The 24328-nt window shown below is 58.7% G+C and overlaps 1 protein-coding gene across 1 annotated transcript in view; it reads left to right on the top strand.

Annotated features, from left to right (window-relative positions):
* The window catches only part of LOC145340618 (uncharacterized), a gene marked incomplete at its 5' end in the record, with an annotated part of 30345 nt that extends 8150 nt beyond the window's left edge, over nt 1–22195 (top strand). Inside the window, 15 exon segments of the mRNA XM_080185087.1 lie at nt 369–623; nt 2702–2904; nt 3172–3497; nt 6124–6326; nt 8215–8384; nt 9286–9482; nt 12381–12495; nt 14421–14558; nt 17401–17583; nt 18170–18253; nt 18921–20600; nt 20603–21431; nt 21434–21492; nt 21495–21578; nt 21684–22195. Of these exon segments, the coding sequence (XP_080041213.1) occupies nt 369–623; nt 2702–2904; nt 3172–3497; nt 6124–6326; nt 8215–8384; nt 9286–9482; nt 12381–12495; nt 14421–14558; nt 17401–17583; nt 18170–18253; nt 18921–20600; nt 20603–21431; nt 21434–21492; nt 21495–21578; nt 21684–21983 (4826 nt within the window).
* Between the last annotated feature and the right edge of the window lie 2133 nt (nt 22196–24328).

The raw sequence follows: 24328 nt of genomic DNA, 5'->3' as shown, positions 1-24328 counted from the left end.
GGGGGACCGGGGTTCGAATCCCAACTCGGCAGATGGTGGAATTTGAATTCAATAAAAAAAAATCCCCCCCCCCCCCCTTCATTACTAAGGGACAGGAGGTATTGAGTCTTGGTTGAGGCAGAGGTTCTGGCTGTTATTCTGGGGGTGCGGTGACGGGTTTGGGAGGGGAGTGTTTGATTTGCCAGCCTGTTGTAATTGTATGTATCCTTCTCTCTCTGTCTCTCTTTCTGTCTGCCTCTGTCTCTTTGTATCTGCCCCACTCTGTCTCTCTCTCTGTGTCTGCCCCTCTCTGTCTCTCTCTCTCTCTGTGTCTGCCCCTCTCTGTCTCTCTCTCTCTCTCTCTGTGTCTGTTTCTCTCCCCGCTGCAGTTCCCGCCTCGGTGGTCACCAGTTCCAGTGTGATGAAGATCGTGGTGCGCCAGGCCCCCAAGGAGGGTTTCCCGTTGGCCGTGCACTCGCCCCGGCCCCTGGCCGTCTCGGCCGCCCGCTTCCCGGCTACCGTGGTCACCCCCGCCCGGGTCCAGCTGCCCGTCGGGGCCCTGACCCTCACCTCGGCCCACCTGCCGCCCACCCCCCGCCCGGTGCTGAGGGTGGTCCATACGGCCACTGTCAGCACAGAGCAAGGTGAGTACTCGGACGCAAGCTTCCTGGGGAGGGGGAGAGGGGAAGGGGGGGCGTCTGCTGGGGGCAGGCGGGGTGGGGGGGGTGGTTGGTGTTTCTGCTGGGGTGTCGCTGTTCCACACCAACGTCAGGAAGACAATCTCCTGAACCCCTGGAGCTGACCAGGGGGGGGACACGGAGAGGCTGATCTCTCCTGAGAGATCCCAGAAAGCTGGGGCGATGGTTCCAGTCTCGGGGGGAGTTGGGGGGGGGGGTGCGGGGTGCAAACTGACTCCTGGTGGGCGACGCAGCGGGTTAGCACTGCTGTCTCACAGCCCCAGGGACCCGGGTTCGATTCCCGGCCTCAGGTCACTGTCTGTGCGGAGTCTGCACATTCTCCCCGTGTCTGCGTGGGTTTCCTCGGGGTGCCCCGGTTTCCTCCCACAGTCCGAAAGACGTGCTGGTTCGGGTGGATTGGGGCCGTGCTAAATTCTCCCTCAGTGTAACCGGAACAGGAGTGTAGGCAACCAGGGGATTTTCACAGTAACTTCATTGCAGCGTTAATGTGAGCCTACTTTTAATTAATAATAAATAAACTTTAAAACATTATGGTTAGGGTGGATTGGCCATGCTAAATTGCCCCTTAGTGTCCAAAGATAAAAGTTAAAGTTTATTTATTAGCGTCACAAGTCAGGCTTACATTAACTCTGCAATGAAGTTACAGTGGAAATCCCCTAGTCGCCCACACTCCTGTTCGGGTTACACTGAGGGAGAATTTAGCACGACCCTGATCCACCCAAACCAGCACGTCTCTCAGACTGTGGGAGGAAACCCACGCAGGCACGGGGAGAACATGCAGACTCCGCACAGACGGTGACCCGAGGCCGGGAATTGAACCCGGGTCCCTGGCGCCACGAGACAGCAGTGCTAACCCCGCACTGTGCCGCCCTGCCCAGGAGCTCCCTCCCTAACAGCGCTGTGGGTGTCCCTACACCGCGCACGGGGACTGCAGTGGGTTTGAGAGAGTGGCTCACCCACCACCACCTCCTGAGGGGGCATTTAGGGACGAGGAATGTCTGCTTTATCCCTCCGAACAGCGCCAGCTTCTCCAGTCACCCCCACATCGGTTGGCATGGGATTGTGAACAAAATGCTAATGACTCTCTCTCTCTCTGTGTCTCTCCATCTCTCTGTGTCTCTCTCTCTGTGTCTCTCTCTCTGTGTCTCTCTCTCTGTGTCTCTCTCTCTGTCTGTCTGTCTCTCTCTCTGTCTGTCTCTCTCTCTGTCTGTCTGTCTCTCTCTCTGTCTGTCTGTCTCTCTCTCTGTCTGTCTGCCTCTCTCTCTCTCTCTGTCTGCCTCTCTCTCTCTCTCTGTCTGCCTCTCTCTCTCTCTCTGTCTGCCTCTCTCTCTCTCTCTCTGTCTGCCTCTCTCTCTCTCTCTGTCTGCCTCTCTCTCTCTCTCTGTCTGCCTCTCTCTCTCTCTCTGTCTGCCTCTCTCTCTCTCTCTCTGTCTGCCTCTCTCTCTCTCTCTCTGTCTGCCTCTCTCTCTCTCTCTCTGTCTGCCTCTCTCTCTCTCTCTGTCTGCCTCTCTCTCTCTCTCTGTCTGCCTCTCTCTCTCTCTCTGTCTGCCTCTCTCTCTCTCTCTCTGTCTGCCTCTCTCTCTCTCTCTGTCTGCCTCTCTCTCTCTGTCTGTCTGCCTCTCTCTCTCTGTCTGTCTGCCTCTCTCTCTCTGTCTGTCTGCCTCTCTCTCTCTGTCTGTCTGCCTCTCTCTCTCTCTCTGTCTGCCTCTCTCTCTCTGTCTGTCTGCCTCTCTCTCTCTGTCTGTCTGCCTCTCTCTCTCTGTCTGTCTGCCTCTCTCTCTCTCTCTGTCTGCCTCTCTCTCTCTCTCTCTGTCTGCCTCTCTCTCTCTCTCTGTCTGCCTCTCTCTCTCTGTCTGTCTGCCTCTCTCTCTCTGTCTGTCTGCCTCTCTCTCTCTGTCTGTCTGCCTCTCTCTCTCTGTCTGTCTGCCTCTCTCTCTCTCTCTGTCTGTCTCTCTCTCTCTCTCTGTCTGTCTGCCTCTCTCTCTCTCTCCCTGTCTCTCTGTCTCTCTCTGTCTCTCTCACAGCTGCCCCCACGGTGACCCGGTTGGTGGTAGCTGGTCCGACTCTCTCCGAGAAGGAGGATGCGGAGTTACCGATGCTGCGCCCAGTGATGGCCAGACCCCCTGCGGCCCCCCCGGAGCCGGTCACCTCGTCGTCCCCCTCGCTGGCAGCTCTCCGACCCCGCCGTCACCTCGCTGCCCCGCCCAGCAAGTCACCCTTCAAGCTGGTAAGCTGCGCTCGGGGGGGGGGGGGGTGGAGCAGGTCCTGCGCACTGACACCTGCCGGTGCCCCCTCCACTGCGAACCACCACCGCCTCCCCCCCCCCCGCCCCATTCCCGTCCCCCTGCGCCGCGAACCTCCCCCGCCGTCCCCCTGCGCCGCAAACCCCCCGTCCCCCCCCCCCCCCATCCCCCTGCACCGCGACCCCCCCCTCCCGTCCCCGCCCTGTTGTGTTGTGACACTTTCTCTCTCTCTCTGTCTCTCTCTTTCTCAGGAAGCGCTGGAGGAGAAGAGGCGCCGGCGACGGCAGGCGTGCCTGGACCGGATCTTCGCCACCAACGAGAGGCGGTGCGCGGCCACGCCCGTCTACGGCACCGAGGTGCTGCGGCTCTGTTCCCTGGCTGAGCGGGTGGCCGAGGGTTTGGAGGGCCCCCCCGAGGCGGCGGGCTGGCGGGGGCTGGGGTACGCCCACTGCCTGGCGGCGCAGCGGGGCCCCGAGCGGCGGCCACCACAGGCTTACTGGCGGAGCACGCAGGCCCTGGACAGAGCCGTACATAACCCCGAGAGGCGCATCGAGGAGCTGGCAGACATTATAGACAGGTACCTGGGAGCTTTACCCTGTATCTAACCCCGTGCTGTACCTGTCCTGGGAGTGTTTGATGGGGACAGTGTAGAGGGAGCTTTACTCTGTATCTAACCCCGTGCTGTACCTGTCCTGGGAGTGTTTGATGGGGGACAGTGTAGAGGGAGCTTTACTCTGTATCTAACCCCGTGCTGTCCCTGTCCTGGGAGTGTTTGATGGGGGACAGTGTAGAGGGAGCTTTACTCTGTATCTAACCCCGTGCTGTACCTGTCCTGGGAGTGTTTGATGGGGGACAGTGTAGAGGGAGCTTTACTCTGTATCTAACCCCGTGCTGTACCTGTCCTGGGAGTGTTTGATGGGGGACAGTGTAGAGGGAGCTTTACCCTGTATCTAACCCCGTGCTAAGAACAAAGAGCAACCCAGCACGGGAAACAGGCCCTTCAGCCCAACAAGCCCGCACCGCCGCATCACCCTACACCTATTCTACCCTGCGTATCTACGAATAGAACCCCTGACTTAGCCAGATTCAGGGGAGAATAGTGTCAATTTGGTAAAACCAATCAGCCTAAGAGCACATCTTTGGGGTGTGGGAGGAAACCCACGCATCCACGGGGAGAATGCACAAACTCCCACAGACACAGGCCCAAATCCATGTATCCGCACAGCTAGCAGTGATAGTCACCGAGCTGTTGCGGTGCCCGTCTACCGGTCCAGGATCAAGCACACACACCGACACGAAGTACTAGGCCACTCCCGGAACCTCCAAGAGTAGCCCACGCACGACCCACCGTGTGCATGCCCCTCGTTTGACAACGAGGTGGACCTCCACCTGCGGAGTGAAAAGACAAAAACGTTAATCACAAGCCTGCCTTTCCGGTGTCTCCCGAGGTTCTAACCCTTATTTAATACCCCTACCATAACCCTCCATCCTCGTTTCACTCATGTGCCTCTCTAACTGAACCTTAAACGAGTCCAACGTTCCCGCCTCCACCACCCCACTCGGTAGCGCGTTCCATACCCTGATGGGGTACAGTGTAGAGGGAGCTTTACTCTGTATCTAACCCCGTGCTGTACCTGTCCTGGGAGTGTTTGATGGGGACAGTGTAGAGGGAGCTTTACTCTGTATCTATCCCCGTGCTGTACCTATCCTGGGAGTGTTTGATGGGGGGACAGTGTAGAGGGAGCTTTACTCTGTATCTAACCCCGTGCTGCACCTGTCCTGGGAGTGTTTGATGGGGGGGACAGTGTAGAGGGAGCTTTACTCTGTATCTAACCCTGTGCTGTACCTGTCCTGGGAGTGTTTGATGGGGGGACAGTGTAGAGGGAGCTTTACTCTGTATCTAACCCCGTACTGTACCTGTCCTGGGAGTGTTTGATAGGGGGGGACAGTGTAGAGGGAGCTTTACTCTGTATCTAACCCCGTGCTGTCCCTGTCCTGGGAATGTTTGATGGGGGGGGACAGTGTAGAGGGAGCTTTACTCTGTCTCTAACCCCGTGCTAAGAACAAAGAGCAACCTAGCACGGGAAACAGGCCCTTCAGCCCAACAAGCCCGCACCGCCGCATCACCCTACACCTATTCTACCCTGCGTATCTACGAATAGAACCCCTGACTTAGCCAGATTCAGGGGAGAATAGTGTCAATTTGGTAAAACCAGTCAGCCTGAGAGCACATCTTTGGGGTGTGGGAGGAAACCGGAGCGCCCGGAGGAAACCCACGCATCCACGGGGAGAATGCACAAACTCCCACAGACACAGGCCCAAATCCATGTATCTGCACAGCTAGCAGTGCTAGTCACCGAGCTGTTGCGGCGCCCGTCTACCGGTCCAGGATCAAGCACACACACCGACACGAAGTACTAGGCCACTCCCGGAACCTCCAAGAGTAGCCCACGCACGACCCACCGTGTGCATGCCCCTCGTTTGACAACGAGGTGGACCTCCACCTGCGGAATAAAAGACAAAAACGTTAATCACAAGCCTGCCTTTCCGGTGTCTCCCGAGGTTCTGACCCTTATTTAATAACCCCTACCATAACCCTCCATCCTCGTTTCACTCATGTGCCTATCTAACTGAACCTTAAACGAGTCCAACGTTCCCGCCTCCACCACCCTACTCGGTAGCGCGTTCCATACCCTGATGGGGTACAGTGTAGAGGGAGCTTTACTCTGTATCTAACCCCGTGCTGTACCTGTCCTGGGAGTGTTTGATGGGGGACAGTGTAGAGGGAGCGTTACCCTGTATCTAACCCCGTGCTGTACCTGTCCTGGGAGTGTTTGATGGGGGGACAGTGTAGAGGGAGCTTTACTCTGTATCTAACCCCGTGCTGTACCTGTCCTGGGAGTATTTGATGGGGGGACAGTGTAGAGGGAGCTTTACTCTGTATCTAACCCCGTGCTGTACCTGTCCTGGGAGTGTTTGATGGGGGACAGTGTAGAGGGAGCTTTACTCTGTATCTAACCCCGTGCTGTACCTGTCCTGGGAGTGTTTGATGGGGGACAGTGTAGAGGGAGCTTTACTCTGTATCTAACCCCGTGCTGTACCTGTCCTGGGTGTGTTTGATGGGGGGACAGTGTGGAGGGGGATTTACTCTGTGTCTAACTTGCTGGTGTTGAACAGCTCCTGTCTGCTTCTCTGGTTGACAGATTTATTTTCGTTATCCCTCCTGTGGAGGCTCCGGCGATTCAGATGCACGTTTCCCACCCTCACCCCTCTGCCCTGCGGCAGCAGAGCCTGCTGACCGAGACCCTACACCGAGAGCTGTTCCCCCGCACCGCCCGCCTGCACAGAACCATCTGCAACATGCGGACTCAGTTCCCCGACCTGCGACTCATACAGTATGACTGCGGTGAGTGTTTGGGGGGGAGATACGAGTGACAGTAATAAATCAAATCAACTTAAACTCCATCTGTCATTCATCAGCCCACTGGCCCAGTTGATCAAGGTCCCGTTGCAGTTGGAGATGACCTTTTCTTCACTGCCCACAATACCATCTGCATCCTGAAGAACATAAGAAATAGGAGCAGGAGTAGGCCATCTAGCCCTTCGAGCCTGCCCCGCCATTCAATAAGATCATGGCTGATCTGATAGTGGATCAGTTCCACTTGCCCGCTCTCTCCCCTAAACCCTTAATTCCCCTGTCTATCAGAAACTTGCTAACCTCCCAAATTCTCATCTAAACCACAAGTAACAGTGGGGCCCAGCACCGATCCCTGAGGCTGGTTCCGGGCCTTCAGTTTGAAAAATAACTCTCCAAAGGCACCCTCTGATTTCTGTCATCTAGAAAATTTTGTATCCGATTGGCTACCTCGCCCTGGATCCTGTGAGATCCAACCTTACGCGACAACCTAATATATGGTAGCTTGTCAAAGAACGTAAGAACATAAGAAATAGGAGCAGGAGTAGGCCATCTAGCCCTTCGAGCCTGCCCCGCCATTCAATAAGATCATGGCTGATCTGTCGTGTCTCAGTTCCACATTCCCGCCCTCTCCCCATAACCCTTAATCCCCTCTCTTATCAAAAACCCATCAACCCGCGTCTTAAAAATATTTAGCGAGGCAGCCTCCACCACTTCAACGGGCAGAGAATTCCAGAGATTCAACACCCTTTGAGTGAAGGACTTTGAGTCAAGGACTTGATAAAGTCCGTGTAGACAACATCAACTGCACTGCCCTCATCGACCATCCTCGTTCACCCCTAAAGACTCTGAATTAAATTTGTGAAACGTGAGTTTCCACTCACAAGGTGGTCTCAAAGTCATCGCCAGTTAGATTCTAACAACCAGAACATCGAATTTAAATCCCAAGAGGCTGCTGTTACTCAAATGCCTATTTCAAATTGATTGGGCAAACTCCAGAAACAACCTGTTGTCGTGGCAACACCACTGCCAAGCCCCTCGAGACGATGTTTCACTCTGTGCTCTCTGTGTGTTCTTGGATTGGCATCTCTCTCAACCTGTGCATACATGGTGACCATGTTTCCTCTCACGGAACTTTCCGGAACGAGGGAGGGGGCTTGCTGTGGGTGCGGTGTGAAATTTTGCCGCAGGGTCCTGAATCTTCTGGCACCCTTCCTCCAGAAGGTGCTGGAAGCTGTCCATTCAATTGGTATTTCAGGCAGAGCAAGTGGAGGCCATTAGGCCCATCATGTCCACATCGTCTCTCCAGGCGTTGTGTCCAGGCCCCATTCCTATAAACCCATGCATTGCCCACCCTAACCTACACATCTTTGGACACTGAGGGGCAAGTTCGCATGGCCAATCCACCCTAACCTACACATCTTTGGGACACTAAGGGACAATTTAGCACGGCCAATCCACCCTAACCTACACATCTTTGGGACACTAAGGGACAATTTAGCATGGCCAATCCACCCTAACCTACACATCTTTGGACACTAAGGGACAATTTAGCATGGCCAATCCACCCTAACCTACACATCTTTGGACACTAAGGGACAATTTAGCATGGCCAATCCACCTACCCTGTGCAACTTCTGGACTGTGGGAGGAAACTGGACGAAACCCACGCACACATGGGGAGAACATGCAGACTCCGAACGGACAGTGACCCGAGGCCAGAATTGATTCTGGGCTGGCGCTGTGAGAGCAGTGGGTGGCTGAGGGAGGGGAGGGGTGCCACTGTCCTTTTGGTATACTGAGCTAAACACCTATGACCCATGTGAAGCCACATCACGCTCTCTGTCTCTCTCTCCCTCTGTGTTACTCGCCCACACAGGAAAGCTCCAAGTGCTGGACATTCTGCTCCGCCGGCTGAAGATGGGTGGACATCGGGTGTTGCTCTTCACACAGATGACACGGATGCTGGACATTCTGGAGCAGTTCCTCAACTTCCACGGTCACATCTACCTGCGCCTGGATGGCAGCACCAAGGTGGAGCAGCGACAGGTGAGTCCCGCACTGCGGGGAGGGTCAGTGCCGAGGGAGTCCCGCACTGTGGGAGGGTCGGTGCCGAGGGAGTCCCGCACTGTGGGAGGGTCGGTGCCGAGGGAGTCCCGCACTGTGGGAGGGTCGGTGCCGAGGGAGTCCCGCACTGTGGGAGGGTCGGTGCCGAGGGAGTCCCGCACTGTGGGAGGGTCGGTGCCGAGGGAGTCCCGCACTGTGGGAGGGTCGGTGCCGAGGGAGTCCCGCACTGTGGGAGGGTCGGTGCCGAGGGAGTCCCGCACTGTGGGAGGGTCGGTGCCGAGGGAGTCCCGCACTGTGGGAGGGTCGGTGCCGAGGGAGTCCCGCACTGTGGGAGGGTCGGTGCCGAGGGAGTCCCGCACTGTGGGAGGGTCGGTGCCGAGGGAGTCCCGCACTGTGGGAGGGTCGGTGCCGAGGGAGTGCTGCTCTGCACTTTGCACAGTGATTCCTTCAGTAGAATAGTTTTTGCACATTTATGGGACATGGGCATTGCTGCCTGGGCCAGCGTTTATTGCCCACCCCTAGTTGCCCTTGGAGGGGCAGTTGAAAGTGGGCCTGGAGTCCCATGTAGGCCAGAACAGGTAAGGACAGCAGATTTCCTTCCCTAAAGGGAACCTGATGGGTTTTTCCGACAACGGGTCATCAGTAGATTCTTAATTCCAGATTTTATTTACTGAATTCAAATTCCACCATCCGCCCATGGTGGGATTCGAACCCGGGTCCCCCAGGACATGAGGTGAGTTTCTGGGTTAATGGCCTAGCGATAATACCACCAGGCCATCGCCTCCCCCAGTGGAAGGGTGGCCGAGTGTTGCTGGAGGAGTATCCGTGCCCCCCCTCGGTGTGTTTGAGCCTGTCTTGCTGACCCATCTCTCCCACCCCGCAGATCCTGATGGATCGTTTCAACGCCGACAAGCGCATCTTCTGCTTCATCCTGTCGACACGCAGCGGCGGTGTGGGGGTCAACCTGACGGGGGCCGACACCGTCCTCTTCTACGACAGCGACTGGAACCCCACCATGGACGCCCAGGCCCAGGATCGCTGCCACCGCATCGGCCAGACCCGAGACGTCCACATCTACAGGTGAGCGCGGCGGCCTGACCCCTCCCTCCCTCCCTCCCTCCCTCCCTTCCTTCCTCCCTCCCTTCCTCCCTTCCTTCCCTCCCTCCTTCCTTCCCTCCTTCCTTCCCTCCCTCCTTCCCTCCCTCCTTCCCTCCCTCCTTCCCTCCTTGCCCCCCTTCCCTCCCTCCCTCCCCCCTCCTCGAGCGTGACGTGATGGCGGGGGGAGAGGGCCAATTGGGAGTGGGCCATATGGGGTCGACTTGAAGCAATCTGGGACCCCCCCCCCACCCAAACACAGAGGAGGCAACCTTCGCCTTGGCCAACCCACTCCCCCACCTTCCAATACCATCACAGCCCCGGTTCCAGGTGGCACAGCGGGGTTAGCGCTGCTGCTTGCATGGCGCCAGGGACCCGGGTTCGATTCCCGGCTCGGGTCGCTGTCTGTGCGGGGACTGCACGTTCTCCCCGTGTCTGCGTGGGTTTCCTCCGGGTGCTCCGGTTTCCTCCCACAGTCCAAAGATGTGCGGGTTAGGTTGATTGGCCGTGCTAAGAAATTGCCCCTTAGTGTCCAGGGTTGTGTAGGTTAGAGGGATTAGCGGGTATAATATGTGGGGATATGGGGGGGGGTAGGGCCTGGGTGGGATTGTGGTCAGTGCAGACTCGATGGGCCAAAGGGCCTCTCCCTGCAATGTAGGGTTTCTGTGATTCTACGTTCTAAGCCACACTCGGTCCTGTTTTCGAGCGCACTCAATGTCGGAACATTCACTGGGAGGGGGGAACCACCCTCTGAACAAAGACATCCTTTATCCTGAGTGCCCCAGGGAGGAAGGGATACAACCTCTACGTATCTCCCCTGTGAAATCCCTACAGAACCGGGATTGGCTCAGTGAGATCGTCCCCACCCCCATCGTTCTTCTAGACTCCAGAGAATGTGGACTCCACGGCACATCTAGTCGCAGGACCGTGTCCCTCAGTGCGGGGACCAATCCAGTGAATACTCTCCGTACCGCCCCCAATGGGAGCGTGCCCTTCCCTCTCAAACCCCCCCCCCCCACCCCACTTCAGAGTCGCCAATCGTTCAGTGAAATTATTCACCTTGGGGTCCGGGTCCGTAGGATTCTTAAATCGGCCTCATGTGGAGGATGTGGTTAAGAAGGCGTATGTTGTACTGGCCTTCATTAATCGAGGGATTGAGTTTAGGAGTCGGGAGGTAATGCTGCAACTTTATAAGACCCTTGTCAGACCCCACTTGGTGTACTGTGCGCAGTTCTGGTCGCCTCACTACAGGAAGGATGTGGAAGCTATTGAGAGGGTGCAGAGGAGATTTACAAGGATGTTGCCTGGATTGGGAGGCATGCCTTATGAGGATAGGTTGAGGGAGCTGGGACTCTTCTCCCTGGGGAGACGAAGGTTGAGAGGGTGACCTGATAGAGGTTTATAAAACGTTGAGAGGAATAGATAGGGTGGATTCTCAGAGGCTATTTCCCAGGGCTACGAGAGGGACACAGGTTTAAGGTGCTGGGGAGCAGGTACAGAGGAGATGTCAGGGGTAAGTTTTTCACTCAGAGGGTGGTGAGTGAGTGGAATCGGCTGCTGTCAGTGGTGGTAGAGGGGAACTCACTGGGGTCTTTTAAGAGACTTCTGGACGAGTACATGGGATTCAATGGGATTGGGAGTTACAGATAGGCCTGGTAGGTAGGGATATCATCGGTGCAACTTGTGGGCCGAAGGGCCTGTCAGTGCTGTAGTGTTTCTATGTTCTATGAAATCTCCCTGTCATTGTTCCAAGGGATATGCAGCCAGTTTACTCAGCATTACCACACACATGCCTGCGTGGAGGGGGGGGTGTGGGTAGCTCGGAGGGGGTAGGCCCCGGCGAGCGAGGGAGGTGGGAGCCAGGTCCGACCGTCTGTCTCACCGAGAGTCGCCAGTGTTTGTCTCGTCGCTGGCCGCCTTCTGCAGAGGGTCGCAGATTAATCTCGCTGCATTGCTGTTGGGGGGGGCCATCGCCAGTTCCCACCTCCGACATCTCAGCGGCGAGACAGGGATTCCCGGCGTTCCGTGTTTCAGAATCTCAAATTGAAGGGGTGGAGTTCTGTCTCCCTCCCTGCTCCACTCCACCCTCCCCGTTCCACAGAGGGATGGGGCATGTCGCCTTGGTGCTTGTAAACTGACGTGTATCTCTCTCTCTCTCTCTCTCTCTCTCTCTGTGTTCTGTCTGTTCCCTCTCCCTCCCTCTCTCTCTCTGTTCCCTCTCCCTCCCTCTCTCTCTCTGTTCCCTCTCCCTCCCTCTCTCTCTCTGTTCCCTCTCCCTCCCTCTCTCTCTCTGTTCCCTCTCCCTCCCTCCCTCTCTCTGTTCCCTCTCCCTCCCTCCCTCTCTCTGTTCCCTCTCCCTCCCTCTCTCTCTCTGTTCCCTCTCCCTCCCTCTCTCTCTCTGTTCCCTCTCCCTCCCTCTCTCTCTCTGTTCCCTCTCCCTCCCTCCCTCTCTCTGTTCCCTCTCCCTCCCTCCCTCTCTCTGTTCCCTCTCCCTCCCTCTCTCTCTCTGTTCCCTCTCCCTCCCTCTCTCTCTCTGTTCCCTCTCCCTCCCCCCCCTCTCTCTGTTCCCTCTCCCTCCCCCCCCCTCTCTGTTCCCTCTCCCTCCCCCCCCTCTCTCTGTTCCCTCTCCCTCCCCCCCCTCTCTCTGTTCCCTCTCCCTCCCCCCCTCTCTCTGTTCCCTCTCCCTCCCCCCCCTCTCTCTCTGTTCCCTCTCCCTCCCCCCCCCCCTCTCTGTTCCCTCTCCCTCGCCCTCTCTCTGTTCCCTCTTCCCCCCCCCTCTCTCTCTGTTCCCTCTCTCCCCCTCTCTCTCTGTTCCCTCTCTGTCTCTCTCTCTCTGTTCCCTCTCCCTCCCCCCCTCTCTCTCTCCCCTCTCCCCCGCCCCAGGCTGATCAGTGACCGGACGGTGGAGGAGAACATTCTGAAGAAGGCAAATCAGAAGCGAATGCTGGGCGACCTCGCCATCGAGGGAGGCAACTTCACCACGGCTTTCTTCAAAGAGGTACGGAGAGACCCGCGCACGAGGGAACGGGGAGGGGGGCCGTCATTCCCAGAGAGAGAGAGAGGGGAGTGGGGGGAAACCGTCATTCCCGGGCAGCGGGGGGGACTGTCATTCCCAGAGAGAGAGAGGGGGCAGCGGGGGGATCGTCATTCCCAGAGAGAGAGAGGGGAGTGGGGGGAACCGTCATTCCCGGGGAGCAGGGGGGACTGTCATTCCCAGAGAGAGGGGGGAGTGGGGGAACCGTTATTCCCAGAGAGAGAGAGGGGAGCGAGGGGGCGGTACCGTCATTCCCAGAGAGAGGGGGGAGCGGGGGGGAACCGTTATTCCCAGAGAGAGAGGGGGGGGGGTACCATCATTCCCAGAGAGAGAGAGGGGGGAGTGTTGTGGGGGGTTGGGGCACTGTACGGATGCATGGTTGTGGGGGTAGCCATCGTACATCCTGACAGGGGAAACCCAACCTCCTGGACCCCACTCCACATCTGGACCTGTGTTGAATACAGTGTTGGGATGCCTGGCTGTGACCCCATTTGTAGCATACGTCACTGCTGTTAAACTGTGTGCGATTTGTCCAAAAATAATTAACTGGCCACCTGCACTGCGTCCAACCCTCTTTGCTACGTATATTTATAGTGCTAGGTATGTGATTTATTATTGTCCCGTGTATGGGGATACAGTGAAAAGTATTGTTTCTTGCGTGCTATACAGACAAAGCATACTGTTCATAGAGAAGGAAAGGAGAGGGTGCAGAATGTAGTGTTACAGTCACAGCGAGGGTGTAGAGAAAGATCAGCTTAATGCGAGGTAGGTCCATTCAAAAGTCTGACGGCAGCAGGGAAGAAGCTGTTCTTGAGTCGGTTGGTCGGTACGGGACCTCAGACTTTTGTATCTTTTTTCCCTGACGGAAGAAGGTGGAAGAGAGAATGTCCGGGGTGTGTGTGGGGGGGAGGGGGGGGTTCTTAATTATCCCGGCTGCTTTTCCCCGAGGCAGCGGGAAGTGTAGGCAGAGTCGATGGATGGGAGGCTGGTTTGTGTGATGGGATTGGGGGCTACATTCATGACCCTTTTGTAGTTCCTTGCGGTCTTGGGCAGAGCAGGAGCCCAGACCGAGCTGTGATACATCCGGAAAGGATGCTTTCTATGGGGCATCTGTAAAAGTTGGAGAGAGTCCGTAGCGGACATGCCAAATTTCCTTCGTCTTCTGAGAAAGTAGAGGTGGGGCTTTCTTAACTATAGTGTCGGCGTGGGGGGGTACGAGGACAGGTTGTTGGTGATCTGGGACACCTAGCAACCTGAAGCACTCTCGACCATTTTTACTTTGTCCCCGTTGATGTAGGCAGGGGCATGTTCTCCTTTATGCTTCCTGAAGTCGATGACAGTCTCCTTCATGTTGCTGACGTTGAGGGAGAGATTATTGTCGCTTCACCAGGCAACTGGCAATGCATTTGGCATCAGGGTGGGGTCAGCCAGGGGAAGCGGAGACTGCTGCTAATCTGCATGGGATCGGCGAGGGAGGGGGTCCACGATCGGTTGTGGCGGGGGGGTGGTGGCTGGTGTGTCTTGGACCGATGGGGCAGGGGAGGTGCTTGTTGTGACTGCCTGCAGTAGCAGGGGCCTGACAGCTCTGTGTCTGTCAGACCTCTGCTAATGCGCATGTGCAGCATTGGAGGCCTGCACGTGCGCAGTGCACACGCGCAACAGCTCCCTCTACCTGCTGCCTGGCGTGTTAAGCCCCGCTGACCGGGTACAGCCTGGTGGTGTTGTCAGCGGACCTGAAAGTGGAGTTGGAGGGGAGTTTGGTCACACAGTCAGGGATGTATAAGTCAGCGTGCTGTCGAGCTGGAGTGTCCTTTAGCCGTGCCCTTTGCTTTCCTCCAGTTGCGTACTTACCCTGTCTCTCCTTACTCGTCGCAAACCCTCCCCAACAGCAGACCATCCGGGAGCTTTTCGACCTCCCCACGGAGGAGCCCAGGAAGGAGCCGGAACCCCTCACCCTGCCGCCTCCCCCGCCCCAGCCCGAGGAAGAGGACTCCATGTCAGCGAAGCAGACACAGATACTCGAGCAGGTAAGACCCGCCTCCCCCCGGGGCACGCCCGATCGGGTCCGACCGTCTGTCCCACCGAGAGTCGCCAGCGTTCGCCTCGTCGCTGGCTGTCTTCGACAGAGGGTCGCAGATTAACCTCGCCGCCTTGCTGTCGGGAGGGGCATCGCCCGTTCCCCACCTCTGACATCTCTGCGGCGAGACAGGCTTTCCCGGACTTGTTCCGGAATCCCAAACTGGCGGCGAGACCCCCGTCCAGTTTGGTCGCGGCCGGTTTGATGGGTGCGCCGTACGGAATAATGTCTGTTTCTCCTCCGAGACGGGGAGGTGGAGAGAGCGGGGAACTACAGACCGGTGAGCCGAACATCGGTTGTGGGGAAGGTGCCAGAATCCGTTATCGGGGATTTCATAACTCAGGGTTTGAGTGACGGTGGTTTAATTCAGCACGGATTTACAAAAGGGAAATCATTCCCCTACAGGCATTTAGTGACGCAAGAACTGATTAGGGAGAGGTGTGGCTTTGTGAGTAGAAAATCATGTCTCTCAAATTAGCTTGAGTTTTTTGAAGGGTAATCGAGAGGGTAGTTGAGGGCAGGGCAGTTGATGTTGTCTATCTGGACTTTAGCAAGGCCTTTGACACAGTACCACATGTTGTAAGGTTCAATCTCACGGGATCCAGGGTGAGGTGTCTGAATGGAGACAAAATTGGCTTCTAGACAGAAGCCAGAGGGTAGTTGTAGAGGGTTGTGTTTCAAACTGGAGGCCTGAGACCAGCCTCAGGGATCGGTGCTGGGCCCGCTGTTATTTATATCAATGATCTGGGTGAGAATGTAGGGGACACGGTTAGTAAGGTGACCCCAAGATTGGTGGCACGGTGGAGAAAGGTATCTCCGATTGCAACGGGATCTCGATCAGTTGGGCCGGTGGGCTGACAAATAGAGTTTAATTTAGATCAATGCGAGGTTTTGGACGAGGGCAGGACTTACTCAGTTAATGGTCGGGGAGAGTTACAGAACAGAGAGATCGAGGGGGACAGGTTCATAGCTCCTTGAAAGTGGTGGACAGAGTGGTGAAGAAGGCACTCGGCAAGCTTGGTTTCATCGGTCAGAATACAGGAGTTGGGACGTCTTGTTGAAGTTGTACAAGACATTGGTAAGGCCACACTTGGAAACACTGTGTCCAGTTCTGGTCACCCTATTATAGAAAGGATATTATTAAACTAGAAAGAGCGCAGAAAAGATTTACTAGGATGTTACGGGGACTTGATGGATTGAGGAGAGGCTGGATAGACTGGGACTTTTTTCTCTGGAGCGTAGAGGGGTGATCTTATAGAGGTCTATAAAATAATGAGGGGCACAGATCAGCGAGATAGTCAATATCTTTTCCCCAAAGGTAGGGGAGTCTAAAACTAGAGGGCAGAGGTTTAAGGTGAGAGGGGAGAGATACAGAAGGGTCCAGAGGGGCAATTTGTTCGCACAGAGGGTGGTGAGTGTCTGGAACGAGCTGCCAGAGGCAGTAGTAGAGGCAGGCACAATTTTGTCTTTTAAAAATCTTTTAGACAGTTACGTGGGTAATATGGGTATATTTGATTTGGTTTATTATTGTCACGTGTATCGGGATACAGTGAAAAGTATTGTTTCTTGCGCGCTATACAGACAAAGCATACCGTTCATAGAGAAGGAAAGGAGAGGGTGCAGAATGTAGTGTTACAGTCACAGCGAGGGTGTAGAGAAAGATCAGCTTAATGCGAGGTTCAAAAGTCTGACAGCAGCAGGGAAGAAGCTGTTCTTGAGTTGGTCGGACTTCAGACTTTTGTATCTTTTTCCTGACGGAAGGCGGTGGGAGAGAGAACGTCCGGGAGGTCCTTCATTAAGCCGGCTGTTTTTCCCGATCTGGAGATACCGGTGTTGGACTGGGGTAAACACAGTGAGAAGTCTCACAACACCAGGTTAAAGTCCAACAGGTTTATTTGGTAGTAAAAGTTTGTGGTGTTTACTACCAAATAAACCTGTTGGACTTTAACCTGGTAGAACAGGGAACACTACAGCACGAACAGGCCCTTCGGCCCACAAGCTGTGCCGATGATATCCCTACCTACCAGGCCTATCTGTAACCCCCAATCCCGTTAAATCCCACGTACTCATCCAGAAGTCTCTTAAAAGACCCCAGCGAGTTCGCCTCCACCAACGGCAGCCGATTCCACTCACTCACCGCCCTCTGAGTGAAAAACTTACCCCCTGACATCTCCTCTGTATCCACTCCCCAGCACCTTTAAACCTGTGTCCCTCTCGTAGCGACCATTCCAGCCCCTGGGGAAATAGCCTCCGAGAATCCACCCGATCTATACCTCTCGACATCTTACACACCTCTGTCAGGCCTTGGTGTTGTGAGACTTTCTCACCGTGCTTTTCCCCGAGGCAGCGGGAAGTGTAGACGGAGTGGGTGGGCGGCTGGATTGTGTGATGGGACTGGGCTACGTTCCCCACCCTTTTGTAGTCCCTCGCGGTCTTGGTCGGGCCTCACAGGAGCAGGAGGAGGCCACTTGGCCCATGGACTCTCCTCGATCACGGCTGTTGTTTTTCTCATCCCTATTCTCTTGGCGGTGGAAGGGAGGCTGGTGCAGAGGGATACGTGGGAATTTGGGAGTAGTTTAGGGGCTTCCTAATAAAGACAGGTGGGGGGGGGGGGGGGGGGCAGCAGGGACAATGTGGGCCTGTTTCCGTGCTGTGAAGTGTATGACGGGGAAGGGCCGAACGGCCTACTCCTGGTTTCTGTAACTCTGGGAAGGGTGTTTGGAGAGCGCGGTGGGACTCTGTGGCGCCGGCACTGACGCGGTTATTTAATTCCGCCCCCCCCACCGGCGCAGGCCCTGTGCAAGGCCGAGGACGAGGAGGATATCAGGGCCGCCTCCCAGGCCAAGGCGGAGCAGGTAGCCGAACTGGCCGAGTTCAATGAGAACATCCCCCTGGACGGGGAGGACAGTTCCACGCGGGAGGAGGACGAGGAGCTGTCCAAGGCGGAGCAGGAGATCGCCGCCCTGGTGGAACAGGTAAGGGGGCAGCGGGGTGGGGGGGGTGGGGTGTACCTGGAACCGCCCTGCGATCGTCTCTCCGGCCCAGACACGTCTCCTTCCGTACTCCAACTCCAACTCCAACTCCAACTCCAACTCCAACTCCAACTCCAACTCCAACTCCAACTCCAACTCCAACTCCAACTCCAACTCCAACTCCAACTCCAACTCCAACTCCAACTCATGCTCCCTCCACACCATTCACTCGACCGTGACTGTCAGTCTTGTCGAATCCTTGCCAGGGGGGAGGTGGGGGGGGGAGGGAGGGGGGAGGCCATTTGAGCCTGCACCAAGAATCGCACCCGAGCCCTGTTTAAACCGCGCGCCCCCCAACCACCTTTTTTTACCTGGCTAATCCCCTCATACTAAGGGGCAATTTAGCACGGTCAATCTTCTCTCCCTCCCTCGTCCGGCTCGGGCTCCCCCCCCACTTCCCTCCCTCGTTTGGGTCGGGCCCCCCTTCCTCCCTGGGTCCCTCCCTCATCATCTCCTCCGTCCCTCCTCCCTCCCTCTCTCTGTTTATTGAGCTCAGTGACATGCTTCTCTCTCTCTGTGTCTCTCTCAGCTGACACCGATCGAACGTTACGCCATGAATTACCTGGAGGCCTCCCTGGAAGCCGTGAGCAAGGAGGAGTTGAAGCAGGCGGAGGTAAGAGATCTCTTCTGTGTGAGCGGATGCCTGGAGCTCCCCCCTTCCTCCCTCTCTCGGGCTGGTGTCGAGAGAACCCCCCCCTCCGCCATCCTGAGACTGAATAACAACTCCATGGGGGAGTGGGGGGACAGACCAGTTAACAATAAACCACATTCCTGTGGTCATGGAGTCACGTATAGGCCGGACTAGGGTCTAATCATAGTTCTCAAATCTGTTGGTTCACCTTTAGTCTGTCAGGCTCTGTTTCTCCCTTACTCACCCCCACACACACACCCTCACCACCAGTCTGAAAGATGTGTAGGTTAGGGTGGATTGGCCGTGCTAAATTGTCCCTTAGTGTCCAAAGATGTGCAGGTTAGGGGGGATTGGCCATGCTAAATTGTCCCTTAGTGTCCAAAGATGTGCAGGTTAGGGTGGATTAGTGGGGGGGGGGGGCAGTGGGAGGTGCGGGCATAAGGACTGAATGGGATGTCGGCTCGATGGGCCAAACAGCCTCTTCCATTGATTTGATAATTGCCTCAAGATATTGGCCCCCCCCGTGAAATTGACTGCCCCCGAAGCCAGGTTTCCTCAGTTGCGCAGTGGAGTGCGAGGCCCCCTGGAGGTGAATTCTAACCCGGCTGTTCCGTGTGTGTTTTGTCCCCCCCACCCCCCGCTTCTCCAGGAGCAAGTGGAGGCGGCTCGGAAGGATTTGGACCAGGCCAAGGACGAGATCTGGAAGTGGGCGGAGGACGACGAGCAGAGGCTGCGCGAAGACCTGCACCATAAGCGGCACAAGAAGGCCCGGCCCCAGCCCAAACCCCAGGGCGAGCGGCCCAGCACCCGCATGAGCGAGAGGCTGCGCGTATCCCGCCTGAGCTCCCGCGAAGCGGAAAGGCCTCTCCCTCCTCCTCCGCCTCCTCCTCCTCCTCCTCCTCTTCCCCTGCCGCCGCCACCACCCCCTCCCGCTCCCCTCGAGGTGCCTCCCGCACCCTCCCCCAAAGAGCCCGCCCCGGCCCCGCTGCTGCGTTACGAGGCGGCCCTCTCGCGCGACCTGCACATCCACATCAGCACCGAGCTCCCCGAGGAGCTCTTTGAGGAGGAGGGCCCCACGGGGCCCCCTGACCCCACCTCGGCCCCCAGGGCCCAGGACGAGGGGCGGGCGGCGGCGGCGGAGATGGAACCGGAGCCTCCCCCTCCGCCGCCCCTCGCCCAGGAGGCCGGATCCCAGAGCCCGGCCCCGCTGGCCAACGGGGGGGGCCACCACGCTCCCTTGGAGGAGGAGGCCGCCCCCCTCTCCGAGGCGGGGGCTTCTGCAGCTGCCCCTTGGCCTGTGACCAAGCTGGAACCCCGGGGGGCCGCCGCCTTGGGGGGAGGAGGGAGGGAGCCTGAGGTCCCCATACCCACCGCCCATCCCCCTGCAGACCCTGCCCCGCAAACCTTCAACGTCGACCGCCCCACCCCCAATGGCCTCGACCTCGATAGTTCGGCAGGTCAGAGGGCAGCGGAGGAGGGGCCACAGGCCGCCGCGCAGACAGGAGGTGAAAGGTCGGGGGAGCCCACACTACGGACATTGACCACCACGGAGAGCGGAGGTGAAAGGTCAGAGGATCGTACTCTGCAGCCGTTGGCCGCAGAGACAGGGGGTGAAAGGTCGGAGGAGGAGGAGCCCACACCGCGGACATTGGCCGCAGAGACGGGAGGTGAAAGGTCGCAGGAGGAGGAGCCCACACCGCGGACATTGGCCGCAGAGACGGGAGGTGAAAGGTCGCAGGAGGAGGAGCCTACACCGCGGACATTGGCCGCAGAGACGGGAGGTGAAAGGTCGGAGGAGGAGCCCACACCGCGGACATTGGCCGCAGAGACGGGAGGTGAAAGGTCGGAGGAGGAGCCCACACTGCGGACATTGGCCGCAGGGACGGGAGGTGAAAGGTCAGAGGAAGAGGAGGAGCCTACACCACGGACATTGGCTGCAGAGACGGGAGGTGAAAGGTTGGAGGAACCTACGATACGGACACTGACCCCGGAGGCTGGGGGTGAAAGGTCGGACACGCCCACGATACGGACACTGACCCCGGAGGCTGGGGGTGAAAGGTCGGAGGATCGTACTCCGCGGACATCGTTGAGCCCGGATTCGGGAGGTGAAAGGTCGGGGAAGGGGCAGGTTGCGTCCGGTCTGCGCGATCGGCTGGGGGGGAGGTGCCGGTGGATTCGGCGGGGAGCAGCGAGGCCTCGCCTCGGCCCCCGGACCCCGGCCAGGCTGGGGGGACCCTGGGCCGAAAACGTGGGCCCCCCAGGGCGGAGGAGGAGAAGGAGGAGGCCCGGGAGTCCGGCCCCCGTCCCGAGGGAGGAGATTCCAGGCCGGCCTCCCCGGTCAGGAGGAGGCCGGTGCCCGGCGGGGAGGAGAAGAGGCGGCGGAGGCGGCGGCGCACGGCTGACCAGGAGCTGGTGCGGCCGCCGGGACCCCCCGGCGACCCCCGCCTGACCGCCACCGTCCTGCGCAAGGTCCCCGGCCGCATCAACGTCATCGTGGAGCGGCGGGAGCCCACCAAGAGGGCCCGGCGTGCAGCCCCGCTCAGACCCCCTCCCACTCCCCCCCCTCCTCCTCCTCCTCCTCCTCCTCCTCCGGAGGCAGCGGCCGGCCGCCACCCCCAGCCCCCTCCCCCCTCCCCACCCAAGACCCGGCAGGGACCCCGGCAGCGGGAGGCACCCGGCAGCGGCTCGGACCCCTCGGCCCAGAGCCAGCAGCAGCAGCAGCAGCCCCCCCCGGCCAAGAGACCCCGGCCCGAGGAAACGGGAGCCCGCAGCCCCACCCCTCGGCCTCAGGACCGGGCCAGGAGGAGGAGGAGGCCCCGACCCCCCTCCTCCTCCTCCTCCTCCTCCTCCTCCACCTCCTCTTCTTCCAGGGGAGGGGAGGAGGAGCCCCGCTCGGAGCCGGCGCCCGATTCCCCGGCCTCCCGCGGCCTGCCGGCCCCCCGCTCCACCCGCCAGCGCCCCGGTCACCTGGTGCCCCCGCTGGAGCGCCGCCGGTACAAACCGCGGGGGGCCCGGGCGCCCGCTGCCCGCGCCCCGGGGTCCGCGCCCCAGGGCAAGGTCCGCCAGGAGACCCCCGGCGCGCCCCCCTCCTCCTCCTCCTCCCCCTCCACCACCACCGCCACCGCCACCACCTCCTCCTCCTCGTCCCCCTCCCCTCCGCCTCCCCCCCAGCCACCCCCGACAGGGTCCTGCGCAGCCTGACCGCAGCAGCTGCCGTGGCCGCCCCACCCCCGCCGCCAACACCCGCTCCTGCCGGGGGTCCTCGCCGGCCCCCCTCGTCCCCCGCCTCCCGCCGCCAAGAGGAAAGGCCGGCCCCCCTCGGCCCTCCGCTCTCCCCCTCCTCCTCCCCCTCCCCTCCCTCCTCCCTCCCTCCTCCTCCCCCTCCCCCCTCCCCCTCCGACGCCGCCTCCAGCTCCCACCCGGGGGCGCCCCCCAAAGGTTAAGCGCAGCGACGCCGCCGCCTCCGCCGTCGCCGCCCCCCTCCCGCCTCCTCCCTCACCCGCCCCCGGACCCTCGAGGCGAGGCCCGCCCCCCCAAGTCCCACTCCAAGAGGGGGCGCCCGCCCAACCCCCGGCCGCCGGGGCCCGAGACCGCGGCGCAGTCGCAACAGCAGCAGCCGAAACGGCCCAGGGGCCGCCCTCCGTCCTCGCCCCCCAAGAAGCGAGGCCGGCCGCCTCTGTCCCAGCGGGCGGGGAAGAAGCAGTCAGGCTGAGGGCGTGGGGGGAGGGCAGAGGAGGTGGGGGGAAACGCGGGTGTTGTCTACTGATTCTCCTGTGTGTGCGACGAAGGCTGGGCGTGGGATCCAGCGTGGGAGGGACAGAGGGGCCGTAACTCTCCGCCAGGTGGGGTGTGCCAGTGTGTAGGGGGTGGTTCTGTTTGGCGCCAGTCTGTGACAGCCCAGGTTTGTCTCTGCTGATGAGTGCTCTCCCCCCCCCCCCCCCCCCCCAATCCCCAGCAAAACCGTCTATCACCCGTCGCTCCTGCCGTCTCTCTCTCTCTCTCTCTCTCTCTCTCTCTCCCTCTCTCTCTCTCTCTCTCTCTGTCCGTCACCCCCGTCTCTTTTTCCTTCTCTCTCCCTTCCCTCCCCGGTGTCTCCACTGCAGATCCCGCCCCCCCCCCCCCCCCCCCCATGTTTCCGTGGTTGGGTATTTGTATATCAGCTGGCCCTTCCTATCTGAGGATTTTCAGAATCCTGTTACCCCACCATCACCTTGCCTTTTGGTTCGCAGTGTGCACACCTCCGTGCTTTTCCCCGGCCCTCCCCTCTCCCTCTTTCCCCCTCTGTGACTCTCTGTCTGTGTCCCTCCTTGTGTGTGTGTGTGTGTGTGTGTGTCCTTCCTCTCCCTCTGTGTCTGTGTGTGTGTGTGTCCTTCCCTCTCCCTCTGTGTCTGTGTGTGTGTGTGTCCTTCCCTCTCCCTCTGTGTCTGTGTGTGTGTGTCCGTCCCTCTCCCTCTGTGTGTGTGTGTCCTTCCCTCTCCCTCTGTGTGTGTGTCCTTCCCTCTCCCTCTCTGTGTGTGTGTCCTTCCCCTCCCTCTCTGTGTGTGTGTCCTTCCCCCTCCCTCTCTGTGTGTGTGTCCTTCCCCCTCCCTCTGTGTGTGTGTCCTTCCCCCTCCCTCTGTGTGTGTGTCCTTCCCCCTCCCTCTCTGTGTGTGTGTCCTTCCCCCTCCTCTCTGTGTGTGTGTCCTTCCCCCTCCCTCTCTGTGTGTGTGTCCTTCCCTCCCTCTGTGTGTGTGTCCTTCCCCCTCCCTCTCTGTGTGTGTGTCCTTCCCCCTCCCTCTGTGTGTGTGTGTGTGTGTGTGTGTGTGTGTGTGTGTGTGTGTGTGTGTGTCCCACCTTCCCTCCCTTCTCTCTGTGTCACAGGGAGAGTTCATCTTTCTTGAGCCTGGTTCCTCACTCCTCCGTGCCAGGACTGGATCTTAAAACCCCTGTCCTCTCTCTCTTTACGCCCCCCCCCCCCCCCCCCCCCAAATCATTTGTAGCCTGTGTACCTACTGAAACATTCTTCCAACCGCGTGAGGTTCCTGTGAATGTCTCTTGGGGGTGAGGGGCCCTCGATAGGCTGCGTGTCAGTGGGGGAGGAGGGGACACGCTTGCAGGCTAAGCGAGTGTAGCAGACCAGGAAACCCGTGCTCGCTGGGAACCGCTGGGGGTAAGGTCCGTCTGAGAGAAGGTTTGGGATGTCGGAACGTCGTTTTGGGGGAGGGAGGAGAAAGGGGACGAAAGGCAATATCGCTTCCCACCCACCCACCCCACCCCGGATCTAGAAGGCTCAGCGACACTCACTCTCTCCTCTCCCTGCGCGCCCACCCGCCAGCGACCCTGCTCGCACCTCCCTCCCTCTCCGCCACTGGCAAACTCCTCCCCCTCCCTAAATTATGTGACCAAATATTTGTGCGCCCGCGTATGTGTTGCTGCCTGCGCCAACTCTCACCTCCTGTTGAGGTGGGGGGGGGGGGGGGGGAGAGATATCTCACAAGCCCCTCTCCCCCCCCCTCCCCCCCTCTCTCTCTCTCCCCCCCCTCCCCCCCCCCCCGATCTGGTAGCCGTCAGCCATTGTAGAAAATGTGGACTTATTATTGTTCGTTTCTGATTACGAGGGGCAGAGAGAGAGAGGGGGGGGCGGAAGGGGAGGGGAGAACTCTTCACCCCCCCCCTCTGCCTCGGTCTGTCTTCCTCCCCCACCACCCTTACCCTCCCTCCCCCCCCCCCCTCCCCCTCTGCCCTTGCTGCCGAAAACTAGCTGTTCTAATTATGTAAGTACCAGACGGAAATGTGGCATTTCCAGACTTGTGGTTGATTTGTACAGCTGTTTTATTTTTTGGGGTAATGTGTTCTCTTTAAACTCCCACCACCCCCACCCCCCCACCTCTGCCCGCCCTCCTCCCCCCTCACCACCCCGACCCCCCCACCTTCCCCGCCAAAAACCCGCCCCCCCCCCCACCCCCCCCAAAACCATTTTCCTTGTATTATATATATGTAACTTTTGAATAAATCCTATGCAAAAATTATTTTGTATGGAAAATGAAGAACTGTCCACTTGTCGGAATGGGGAAATTA

This window comes from Carcharhinus amblyrhynchos, unplaced genomic scaffold, assembly GCF_965287045.1.
Source record: "Carcharhinus amblyrhynchos unplaced genomic scaffold, sCarAmb.v2.hapA chromosome_1207, whole genome shotgun sequence".
Lineage (NCBI taxonomy): Eukaryota > Metazoa > Chordata > Chondrichthyes > Carcharhiniformes > Carcharhinidae > Carcharhinus > Carcharhinus amblyrhynchos.
The sequence above is the reverse complement of the archived record's forward strand: the minus strand, read 5'-3'. Positions and strand labels throughout refer to the sequence as shown.